A 12598-nucleotide genomic window follows, 5' to 3' on the forward strand; every position below is an offset into this window, starting at 1 on the left:
TTAATCATATGACCAGTAATTCATGCCTTGTGCGTTGTGACAGGGTTTTTATTGTGGCTTTACATGATGGGTACCTTTACCGTGATGGCCTTAGATCACTGGGGTGTGTAATGTGGTTTACTCTAAGATGCTGTGGTTGTGTCAGGTCACGTAGGTGGAAAGAGCGAGCTGATGCCATTTTCCCTAGCCCGTAAGGGTAGTAGACAGGCACTGCTGTATTTCCTGGACCTCCGTCTGCACCAAGGTGGATACCTATTTAGGCATTTAGATGCCTGATTACTTCTAACTAATTACTGCATTAATGTTTAGTAATGTTGATAGCACTTTAACAGTTGTAGGGTAGTGATATTTTTCTTATGAGTGACTTAGGAAATCTCAGACATAAAAAACACAGGCCCCCAGTTCAGTAGGCGTGCAAAAGATTCAAAATGGAAATAAACTATTGTCTTAATTTTGTAACTCAGCTCTTCTTTAGCTAATCAATTACTTGATAGGGTACTATACTTATCTTCAGTAAGCTGTCAGCTACAGGTTTTTTTATTAACCTGTGAAGAGCAAAATTGTTCTATGATTTTCTGAGACTTTATAGCTCCCAAACATGTATCAAAATTTCTTCTCTATGTAATAAACAACACCTAGCAATGCCTTTCTGAACCCAGAATAATTTTTCAATTATATTTTCAAGATTCCTGGTATTTAATAGTTCTCATTGGTGTCAGGCAGAGCTTTATATACTGTGACGTGTCCTGTTTAATGTCTTTATCAGACAGAAGGCTCCTCATCAGGTTTGTGGGTGGCACCAAACTGAGAGGAACAGGTAATAAGTTTGAGGGCAGGGCTGCTACTCAGAGGGACCTGGACAGGCTGGAAGAATGGCAGGCAGCAGCTGGACACGAACCAGCTGCATGGAAGACAGCAAGAAAGCCAACATTAACTGGGAAGTAGCTGGTAGATCGAAGGAAGGGATTCTCCCCCTCTGCTCAGCAGGCTTTAGACCACATATGGAATAGTTCGTCCAGTTTCGGCCACCCCGGTGTATGAAAGGTGTCGATAAACCAGAGCGAGTTCAGTGGAGGGCCACTAAGATGCTCAGGGAGCTGGAGGAGAGGCTGAGGGAACAGGTCTTGTTTAGCATGGAGAAGAGATGGTTTTGGGAGGTCCTAACAGTAGCCTTCCCACATCTACAAGGAAGTTATCAAGAAGATGGAGCCAGGCTGTTTGGAGTGGTGCGTGGCAGGCAGACAAGAAACAAACACAAATTGAAATGGAAGGGCCTGACTAGACATAAAAAAATAAACCTTTTCACTGTGAGGACATTCAGGCAATGGAGCAGGTTGCCTGGAGGGGCTATTCAGTCTCTGTCCTTAGAGGTTTTCAAGACCAAACTGGATAATAAACCTTGAGTAAGTTGGTCTGATCTCAAAGCTAGCTCTGCTTTGAGCAGGAGGTTGGGCTAGAGACATCCTGAGGTCCTTTCCAACCTGAATTATTCTACGATGCTTCGATTCAAAGATAGGCATTTCCTGCTAACGTTTACAGACTGACTCTGTCATCTGCTCAACCGTTACGGTACTCACAAGTCATAGAAGAGCTGCATTCACATCACCCGTTTGAGACAACGAGGTGTGAGGGGTCAGAGAGGTATGGAAAAGGCAAACAGCAGCATCAGGGCCAAAGAAAGTAGGAAATGTCAAGTCTGAGAAGAGGAGATCTTTGAAAATTGGAAGCAACTTGGAATAGAGAAAAAAGTGAAAAAACGTAAAAAGTTAACCTAGTTATCAAGATTAAAAAAAAAAAAAGTTAGAACAGAAAAGGAAGAATTTGGAGTAGATCGAAATGGGGTCAGGTGTGGAACAGGCCATCTGAGATGTCAGCTTTGTACAAAATACCTCTGTGTAAGGTTGTCGCCCCATGAGCCGATGGAATGCAGGGAGTTTCTGGCTTATGATATGTTTGTCCCAGTTTCTAAAGAGGGAAGTTGTGGTGCTGTTCTCCTCCCCCTGTCACTGAGCACTGGCAGTAGTTGTTCCCCATTGCTTTTTGAAAACCTCGTGGGACTGACCCTAGAAACGACAGTTGTAAACTGGTGGCCTAAGGGTTACACCCGAACTGAGCCTGCCCAACAGCAGCACGTGAGAACTAACACTAGCAGACCTGGTTAAAAGAGCATGTTAAACTTAAAAGCCAGCCACCCTTAAGATTTCAGTCCAAAGTAGTTTTAGATCCTGCCTTTCTTCCTACAGAACTGGCATTCCTACAGTAGGGTTTTTTGTGCAGGTAGTTTTTCACACTGCCTTACCTTATTTGTAAAATAGTCTCCTCTTTCTGGTTGCTTTGTGAAAACCAAACAGGTCAAGGAGATCTGACCATACAGAGCCAGTGAAAGTGGCTTAGCACGAGGAGCTTTTAAGCACTGAAGATAGGAATGTTTGGGTTTTTTTTTTCCCTTTGATCCCTTTAAGATACTGTGTTCTCGGATGGTGTGTGTAATTTGGACGAAGTGAAACTTGTGTATGAGAAATTTTGAAGTTGGCTAAAAGAATGGCGAGATAGGATGTGTACCAGAGTAACGTGCAACACTGTTTTCCATCTGCTTTTCACATTTCTAAAAACTTACATCCACTTGGATGGGAAAGTACGCTTTTAAGATCTCTTAAATTTTTCCTGGTGTGTTCTTTGAACAGGGTGATAAGGACTTCCCTCCAGCTGCAGCTCAGGTGGCTCATCAGAAACCACATCCTTCCGTGGAAAAGCTTCCTCACCCGCAACACGTCAAACAGCACATCCACCAGCCTCGCAAGTGAGCTCTCCATCAAAATCTCAGCCAAACTGCCGTCAGTGAATAAGTTTTCAAGAGAAGGTGAAAACCCTTTAGGATTCACACTGTCGAATCAATAAAGTTGACCTCTAAAATAATATGCTGTTCCTTCAATTCTCAAAGGTTAATAAGAATGAAGACATTGTTCAGTTGTTACCCCAGATGGAAAATTCTCTATTAAGTATTTGCTGATCAGGAGTGGGTTTTTATAAGATTTTCTTATTGCCAAGATAAAACTTTAGTATGAATGATATGATTAATGAGCTTAAAACTTGTACTTTCAGTTGTGGCATCGCAATAGCAGATAGTTAATGTAGTTTTTATGCTAAGCCGGTAAGGAAGACTAGCCCTTTTGTACTGGTACCTTTACTATCTGGAGGGAGTTTGTCGTGTGTGTTGAGGCAGAAGTCAGTGGTTGTCCTGATTATGTAGAACCCTTGCAGATCTTCAGTATGCTACGGTGTTACACCCCAGTGACCGTGCCCTCTGATTTCAACTAGTGAGATCATAAAAGGGCCCAAAAACATTCTCAAGTGGGCAGAGATCCGGCTGAATCTTCTTTACACCCCTTTGCACTCACACAGTCTTGTTGAGGTTCTTCCATTTGGAGATCTGTGGGTATGGAGAGGGGAAAGAAATTGGAGTTACAAGAACACTGCTGCTGTAGGCAACTGATTTGTGATCTCATGGGTCTCGCTGTGGGCTGTATTTTTATGAGGTGGTGATTTCTCAATTCCAATAACAAGCTGAAGGAGCTCAGGACCCTCCAGAATTGAACTTAAAATAAACTGGCGAAAAATCTGTTTTCTTTTTTAACTTACAGTTTGAGATCACTGTTTGAAACTAAGAAATACCATTAGTAAATATGTTTAACTTTATGACCCAACCTCTGTTACACACCATATTTTTTCCTAGTGGCCTTACTGTGAATAAGGACAGTAGTGATATGAGTGAATAAAAAAGTTACTTTTCAAATAGAGCAATCGGATTAGTTTTGGCCACATAATTAAATCTTTTGATTGCACAGTTCAAAGTCACTTAGCTCCATCATTTTCCTTCTGCAACTCATCTCTGTAAAACCCAGGAAAGTAATTTTCGAAACATTCCACCTACATTTTTCGAGGGTACTTCTGTTTTTAACTGACTATAAATACGGTATGGCCTTGAGTACTCTCTAGGTTTATAAAACTTCTAATAACGTCAAAAAAGTGGGTACCGGAGCTAGTGCTGCAAACATTCCCCTGGCAAATCAGTGAAAGTTCAGGGTCACTTGGGGCTTTAGTAGTTCATTTATGTTTAAAATCAAATAGTATAGAAAACCAGTGAGGAGAGTTTTAAAAATAGTATTTTTTAAAATTTCTGCAGATGAAATAATCATTCCCTGAGTAGCTGATTTAAAACAACAAACTCATGTGAAATATGGCCCATTTCACAAATGGAAGAACTCACTTTATGGGGGTGAGAGGGACCTGGCATTTCCATCTCTTCATAGGCTTGAAATGGAAATGATGTTTTGCAAAAGATATGCATGGATATATTTGTTCTACACCTAAGGAAGGATGTACAACCTTTGTATGCAGTCCTTATTGTCAGTTTAATTAGATAACCGTACTTGCCTTAAGGAATAAGCATTGTTTATAAGAATTATTCTGTATTAGAATATGCATAATTTTTAAAATAGGCTTTCTGTTTCTGATGTCGGTACGTCTGAGGCCTTGTTTGTAGCTGCTCATGAGCATACAAGTGGTTCACACATGAGTAACTCATTCATGAGGGTAGCATCGTTGAGCCTCGTGGAATATCTGCATGAGGTAATTTGTTGGCAGGAACGTTTGCAGATTCAGGACAGAAAGCAGTGGCATCTCCTTGATGGTGCAGCCAGTAGCTGTCAGTGTGCTGCGTCAGCAGTGAAGCAGATCATCACAGTCCCTTGGTACTGGTAGCTGCTGGCTGGAGAGTGAGCTGGATGGGACTGAGCTCTCCTGGTCTTGTGCCTACGTCTGAAGTAGTGTCTAGACTCCAGCTGTAGTCAATGGTGATGTAGTCAAGACAGTTGGTAGACTTTAGGTACGGCGTCTTTGACCAAATGGAAGTCTTTCAAGATGAGCTGGACAACTCTCGACTCCATTGACTGCAGTGGAAAACTAAACGTACCTCAGCGTAGAAGCACACAATTCGGTGGGGCTGGGTACCTCTACTCTGTCTCTAGTAGTAGCTGGTAGAAATGCTTCTGAAAGCAACACCACATTTCCATTCTAATACTAAAAGTTAGGAACATGGATGCTTTTGAATTACGAACTACTGCTCCTGGTTGTTAATGCAATATATACAGCACATATAGACAATACCTGAATTTTGTCTTTGATTAGTTAGATGGATATGTAACTTTATACAATGGAGTATGACTCTCAAGATAGCTTTAGTGGCTTTTAGAGCGCAGGAATTCCTATACGGTTAGAAAACGTCTCTGTATGAAAGCATATTGTATATTGTTGGGAGGTATCTATGTTTATACATAGGTGTCCTTACCAAAGCGTTACCTTGCCCAAAATAAAGAATCATAACTGGTGATCTGGATTGCCTACTGATGGTTATTGATGCTTTTAAAATATGTTACGATAACATACAAGCACAGGAGCTGTTCAGATGTTACCTTGAAATGATTGCAAAAGAAATTTTCTGTAATTGTCAATGTGGCAATAATGCAACAATAAAGCATGAAGTTGTATATTGGCCTCTTTTTTCTGTAAGCACAAAGTAAATCAGCAGGGTGCGGTTTTGTTGGGTTTATGGGATCTTATTACAGTATGCTGCATGACTAATCAACGTTTTATAGATAGTGAAATTTATTAGGAAGTTTTATGATGCAGTGGATGAGCTGTTTTAGATAGTCCAGTCTCATTTAAAATAAAAAATAGATGCTACCAGCTAGAAAGGGAGTTGCTGTTTTCCACTATGAAATTGAAGATCCTCACTCTATCTTTGCGAAGCTATAGAATCTAAGCCTGGTAATAAATCAGTACGGTAAAGGAAATGAAATTTAACATTTTCCATTGCTTTTCAGGTTCTAATCTTCTTTCAGAAAAAGGAAGTATTGTAATCAGAAGAGGTGGCAAGCTTCTCAAACTGCAGTTAACATTACATAGGGCATGCCATAACACAAGTGATTCACAAAAGATTTTGGAGAAATGACTGCCGCGTTTCTGGAAGCTTTCTGATACTTTGGGCATCCTATATTTAGCATATGTGTAGTGTGTAAATAATACAACAAATATGTGTGGTATGGTGCAGATACGATAGATTTAGTGCCCTGGGACTATTGCAATGTTACATCCTTAGACTGTGCACTCATAGAATCATAGGCTCATTTAGGTTGGAAAAGACCCTTAAGATCATCGAGTCCAACCATTAACCTAACACTGCCAAGTCCACCACTAAACCATGTCCCTAAACGCCACATCTACACGTCTTTTAAATCCCTCCAGGGATGGTGACTCAACCACTTCCCCGGGCAGCCTGTTCCAATGCTTGATAACCCTTTTGGTGAAGAAATTTTTCCTAATATCCAACCTAAACCTCCCCTGGTGCAACTTGAGGCCATTTCCTCTTGTCCTATCACTAGTTAATAGAAGAGACTGACCCCACCTCGCTCCAACCTCCTTTCAGGTAGTTGCAGAGAGCGATAAGGTCTCGCATCAGCCTCCTTTACGTGCTACATTATTCAAAAAATGTTGTCTTTTGGGGGAAAATACATGTGCACTATGTCTGGCATGCTGTTGGTTGAGTTGTCCATAATAATTCCAAGTTCCATGATAGCAGTCAGCAGTATTGCAAATGTTATTAGTAGTTAGAAATTTTTTACTTCTAGTTTCAACAGTATGGTTTACCCTTTTTGTCATTGGATGTCTTGAAACATAAGTCTTGTACTTTTATCCATGGTAGTATGATCATCACATGCTCCTGGCTGTTTAATGAAAATACTCACAGCAATCTGTTTCATACAAAGGTGAAGGGGATGGATTGGACATATGTTTTTGTGCCTTTGGAATAACGTTATTCTGAATACTTGCCATCTTTGTGGGTGGGGGGGGGAGGTGTGTTTATAAACCACGTCTCATGTCCCCTTCAGATTTAGGTATATCAAGTTTAAAATGAGATTTAAGTTTAGGCCAATGCCTTTAGCTATAGGATTAAGATATGTTAATTTTAGAAAATGTGGAGGTGTCAGTAAGGGTACAGTTACTTTTGCAGCAGGAAGAGATGTTGCTGGTCAGATGCTGCAATGATGTAAAGAATTTTAAGACGACATCTCTGTTTTAGTTGAACTTCTTTGCACACAAACATCTTCCTCACAAGATAAATACACTTGAATATAACTGGTTACAGCTACCATTATCTGCTCTGTCAGTAAAAGAGGAATGCAGATCATAGTGAGTGGAGGAGCCTCAATGAGAAGAAACTGAGTCAAGTCTACAACGGTAAGTCATCAGATTTCTTCAGCAGATGGGTAAAATAGATCTGCATTGTAGTTGTAACCTTTGGTAAGTGCTATGCATGATTGTATTATGTAAAATTAGTAAAGGTAATTACTAAGTACCTGATGATTGGCTTTCCTAAAGAATTCTTTTTTTCTCTATCACGTCTCTGGCATGCATACTTTTTTCTGAGGAGGGTGGAGGTTTGTATTTTGCTTGTCGCTGTGTTCTTGGGTCTCCTTCAAGAACGTGTATTTATTGGTTTTCCTCATCCCCCGTCAGAGAAGAGACTGCATCTAGTGTATACTATTTTTTGAGTCTTTTCATAAAATGGTAGCACTAGTATTTAGATAGGAAGCCTGAGAGGAGAGGTGGAATGGGTTGTATTTGACAAAGCACTCCACGAACAGAGTCAGTTCTGCTGCAAAGACTGTTTCCCTTCCCTTCAGGATGCTGATCGGAGGTGAGAAAAAGAATACAATGCCTTTTTCTGAAAATGTAATTTATTGCTGCTTGGAGCTGATGGGCATGCATGGTTGCTGATGATTTTTTGCAAAACACGCTCCCAATGCTGCCAGGGACAAAACTGAAACGCAGATAGTAAAGCTATTGCAAGCATAGATCTTGCAAGTGACCTTGAAAGAAGCTCTGTAATATAATCTGTGCTGCCCAGCTTGCATTGGAGGTATTTTTAGAAAACTCGAGTGGCTGGCATTCTGTAGGTCACTCACGGCTTTAGAAAAAGAAAAGCATTTGTAATCCACAGTGATTTTAAGGATTATAAAAATTGTTTAGCTGTTAACGAGCTGCGAGCTCTCTATAGCCAACGGTAAGGACACATGTATTACCTTTGGTATATTCTCACATTGTTGTGACTAAAGCTGGTTCAGCAAAATGTTTTTTATCCTTCTTTCTGGCTGGCAAACAAGTGGCAGGTTATGAAGGTATGTAAAATAACATCTTACAAGCCATTTTTGGTAGGCTGTCTCGGGTGTAATGGATGTCCGATACCATGTTGAGAAGGATAATGACATCACTTTCTTACATACAGAGGAGCAAGTGTACTGGAGAGCACAGCGACTAACCTGGCTTCCCTCTTAAACCAGAAGCATCTCTTAAATGCAGAACAGCGGTTTTAGTTCAAATGAAAAGCAAAAGTTAACTGGTAATCTCTGCATGCTGCCAGCAGATGAAATAACTAGTGTCTCGTCACGTTTCAGACGTGACTGAAACCACAGATACGTTCGATGCCTTTCTGAGTAAAACTGTGCCAGCATGCCAGGGTTTGGGTCTGAAGGAAGAGGCATCAGTTTACGTCCTGTTTTACACTTACTGTAAACTGAAACTGTAAATCTGAAAACTCTGCTTAGTATTTTAAAAAAAAAGCTTTATTTCTAAAGTCATGTACACCTAATCTTAGGCTTCATTTCATTTTTTAAGTGATGTGTCACTGCAGTGAGGATTAAGCTTCCACTTGTTTGAGTTCTGCTGTGACCTCGTGGTTCATTTCTCTAAAAAGCTGCTTTAATCCGTGATTGTTTCTGTGAATTCAGAGCCGATTTTCACAAACGGGAGCCATGGACAGCGGGTTCCTGCTGAGGGACTCCTAATGCTGATGAAGGTCAAGGCGTAAAGGCAGAGCCCACAGAAGCGGTTCACGAGGGAGGGAGGCGAGCCTTCAGCTGCCAGGGAAGACCCAGAAGGTGGGGGACAGGGGTAGGGTGTCCTGGTTTTGGCTGGGATAGAGTTAATTTTCTTCCTAGTAGCTGGTATAGTGCTATGTTTTGGATTTAGGATGAGAAGAATGTTGATAACACACTGCTGTTTTCAGTTGTTGCCAAGTAGTGTTTATACCAAGTCAGGGGTTTTTCAGCTTCTCATGCCCAGCCAACAAGAAGGCTGGAGGGGCACAAGGAATTGGGAGGGAACACAGCCAGGGCAGCTGACCCAAACTGGCCAAAGGGGTATTCCATACCGTGTGACGTCATGCCCAGTATATAAACTGGGGGAACTTCGCCTGGGGGGTGCAGGTCCTGCTGCTCGGGAACTAACTGGGCATCGGTCGGTGAGTGGTGAGCAATTGCATTGAGCATCACTTGTATATTCCAATCCTTTTATTATTACTATTGTCATTTTGTTAGTGTTATCATCATTGATAGTTTCTTCTTTTCTGTTCTATTAAACCGTTCTTATCTTAACCCAGGAGTTTGGGGGTTTTTTCCCCCGATTCTCTCCCCCATCCCACTGGGTGGGGGGAAGTGAGTGAGCAGCTGTGTGGTGCTGAGTTGCCGGCTGGGGTTAAACCACGACGCGGGGATAGAAGCCCTGAGGCAGCAGGACAGGGCAGACGTTCGGAGCTGGTCTTCACCTCCCACTGTTGTCCTGGCACGCGTTACCCAAGCACCGCAGACGCACGGAGCTCCAGTTCTCCGCTCCGAGGGGCAGCTCCGAGCCGGTCTGTCTGCGGGGCAGGGTGGTCGGCTGGGTTTCTAACGGGGTGGTGGGGAACTCGGAGGATGCGAAAGGTCTCGTAGCTTTGTCTCTTGAAGACCAGCGGGCTGTGGCACGTGCTTGGTGGAACGTTCCACAGTTCGTTTTATCTTTTCTTGATGTGTTTAAATCTGCAGTGAACAGGAGCTGTGACTAAAGCGGTAAACCCTCAAGTATTAAAACTAGAATAGTAAGTGGATCAGCACAGAACTGGATTCAGTTGTGCTCTGTGAAACTGTCGTTAGAAGACGATGAGAGAAAAGAAACTGAGCTATCATCTCGTTTCAGAACTGGATACTGACCGTTTCTTATGCTGCTCAGTGACCTCAATTTCCACTGCCTAATTATATACTGAAAGTACAATTCATTGATTTGTAAATCTACATGTCCTTGAATGTTTTTGCATGGGAGAGACCTTGGGATAAGGAAAATCTGCAAATGCAAACATTTTAACAAACTTCTGGTTCTTTTAACCTACAAGGTTTAGCATAAAGAAATATGTATCATCATCTCTCTTCTCTGCGAAAGCCAGCACTGGGTGTATGTGCCTGTAGGATGTGGAATTGAGACATATTCTAACTGAACTGAGACCTAATTAATATTCTGGTGTGTGTGTACCTACAAAGAAAGAGAACAGTCAATTTTAGAAACTAAGATGTAATATTTTATTCATCCCAGAGGCATTAAGCAACATGAGATCAGATTCCTTGGAACACACAGTTTGGGTGAACACCTCTTCACTATGTTAAATCTGAGTTGCTAATAAAAAAACCTACATTAGAAGCTGATTCCTTACCTAATTCCTACTCTCTGGATAAAAGATAATGAATAGCAAATGCAAGAATTCTCTTTTAGGGCCTGATTTATCACCCAGAACAGAATAAACATTAGCCGGCTGCCGATGTGACAATTGTGACAGCTGGAAGGGTCTGGAATGAAAGGCTGAAGCCTTAAATAAGCCTTTCAGCTGAGCTTATTATGAGGACGTTCGTTAAACACACGGCCTCACTTTTCACCATGCCACATAGCTCCTACAATCTACACGCTGGAAACCTATACTTCATAGTACGAGCGCTCTACTTTGCATGCTAATAGCTGGTTCACTGTTAGCCAGTTGTTGCTCAGATAAATATTTATAGAGAGTATAGAGCGTGATCTGATTATTTATCATGATTCACAATATTCCTCTCTCCTAGGTTCGTCTGTTCAGTTTGTTTACAGACACAGTTTTTTTCCTGGCTGTCGTCGTGCACAGTCCTTTGCAACAGGTATGACTTTATTCAGAGGGAGCAGGTTAAAAGGCAGAATCTGTACCTTAAAAGGTATAGAAAATGCTACCAATGGCATCTAAGCAGACCTCTCCTGGGAGATTTAGGATTCCTACAGATGTAGGTTCCTTCAAGGCAGATTATTTTCCCACCCCATGCAGGCCACCAGTCTTTCAGAGAGGATTTCTCCTTTGTGTTTACAGAGTCCTGTTAACTTCAGTGTCAGTCTCCAAGAAATTAAGGTAACTTCAGATTTATTTTGCAGGACTGGAGTGTCAAACTAGATATTTTACATGAGGTAGGGACCTCCAAATGTCTCTCTTCTCAAACACTGTAAGGCATACCAGCCGGAAAGATGCTGGAGGAAAAGACTTTGCTTTCCTTTATGCAAGTTGTGTTTGTGGAGCTCTGCAGAGGAATGTCAGTGTTAGATGACTATGTCCCATCTTCAGTTCTGCGGCTTTTTTAACGTTGGTTTCTGGGCTTTTTGCTTACTCACAAATGTGTTGTAAAGCCCTGGCTTTGGGGAGTGAAATGAAATTTGTCATGTAAAATATGAGCCCAGCCTGTCATTGTGTAGGCCCCATGGTTTCAAAAATAGGGGACTGGAATTCAACATTGCTCCTTGGAAGAAGGAGCACCTGTCTGTGCAGTGTTCCTTGCTGGAATAGCAAGTTTAGAAGAAAAGATGGTATGAGTGAAAACCTGAGTTATTTTGAAAACAGTTGAGCAAAACGCTTCAGAGTCAATTAGCTTCCTAGATAGGAAGGGGAAAAAAAATCACTATTATAACACACAGGTGTACACGTACATCTTTACACATACATGTTGTATAATTCAGTATTACCTGATTTTAATAACTAGGGGAAAATATCCTAATTTTGCAGTTCCTAATAAACGAGTGTACAGTACGTCTCAGCAGAAGCAAACATAAGCCCTACCACAGCCACTCTTTGAGGAATGATGTAAACCCCATGTTAATTTACAAAAGCAGTCCCAGGGTTACTGCTCTGCAGTTTGTCCTTTACTTACGTGGTGCTTTGCCTATAATCAAGCAAGACTGCAAAGCAATTGGCAAGATATCTGCTCAGCCTGGAGATACTAGTGAAATGCTTTTAATAGTCAGAATCAAGCAGGAACTTCACTCTTGATTTATTGTCCTTTATGTTCTGAAAATACAAATATCTCTGTGGCTCTTTGTAAGGAGCTGAGATTGTAGTGTGAAAAGATTAAAGTGCAGCACTTCAGGAAGAAGAGATGTACCAATTACCCTGAGAAGCAATTCTAAATAGCATTAGTGACCTAGCACTACTACCCTGAAAGGTGTCTAAATAAAGATGGCACCTCTGTGTTCATTATGGGCCACTGCATTTTGATAGCTTATAATATGTACTCAAGGTAAAATGCTAGAGCTGATGTAAATGGAGAATATTACTTTGATGGCATTATAGTTCTAACGGGTAATATAAGCTACAAGCAATGAATATGAGCCCTGTGTATTTTCAGCCATATTTGCTGGCATTAATAACAACACAGCTGAAGACTTT

The 12598-nt window shown here is 41.4% G+C and overlaps 1 protein-coding gene across 1 annotated transcript in view; it reads left to right on the plus strand.

Annotated features, from left to right (window-relative positions):
• DAP (death associated protein) overlaps positions 1-5546 on the plus strand; it is a 58309-nt gene extending 52763 nt beyond the window's left edge. Inside the window, exon 4 of the mRNA XM_052781679.1 lies at positions 2685-5546. Within this exon, the coding sequence (XP_052637639.1) occupies positions 2685-2804 (120 nt within the window). The 3' untranslated portion in view covers positions 2805-5546. The remainder of the gene's footprint in view (positions 1-2684) is intronic.
• Positions 5547-12598: the final 7052 nt, after the last annotated feature.

The sequence above is a fragment of the Harpia harpyja genome, chromosome 1 (assembly GCF_026419915.1).
Source record: "Harpia harpyja isolate bHarHar1 chromosome 1, bHarHar1 primary haplotype, whole genome shotgun sequence".
Classification (NCBI taxonomy): domain Eukaryota; kingdom Metazoa; phylum Chordata; class Aves; order Accipitriformes; family Accipitridae; genus Harpia; species Harpia harpyja.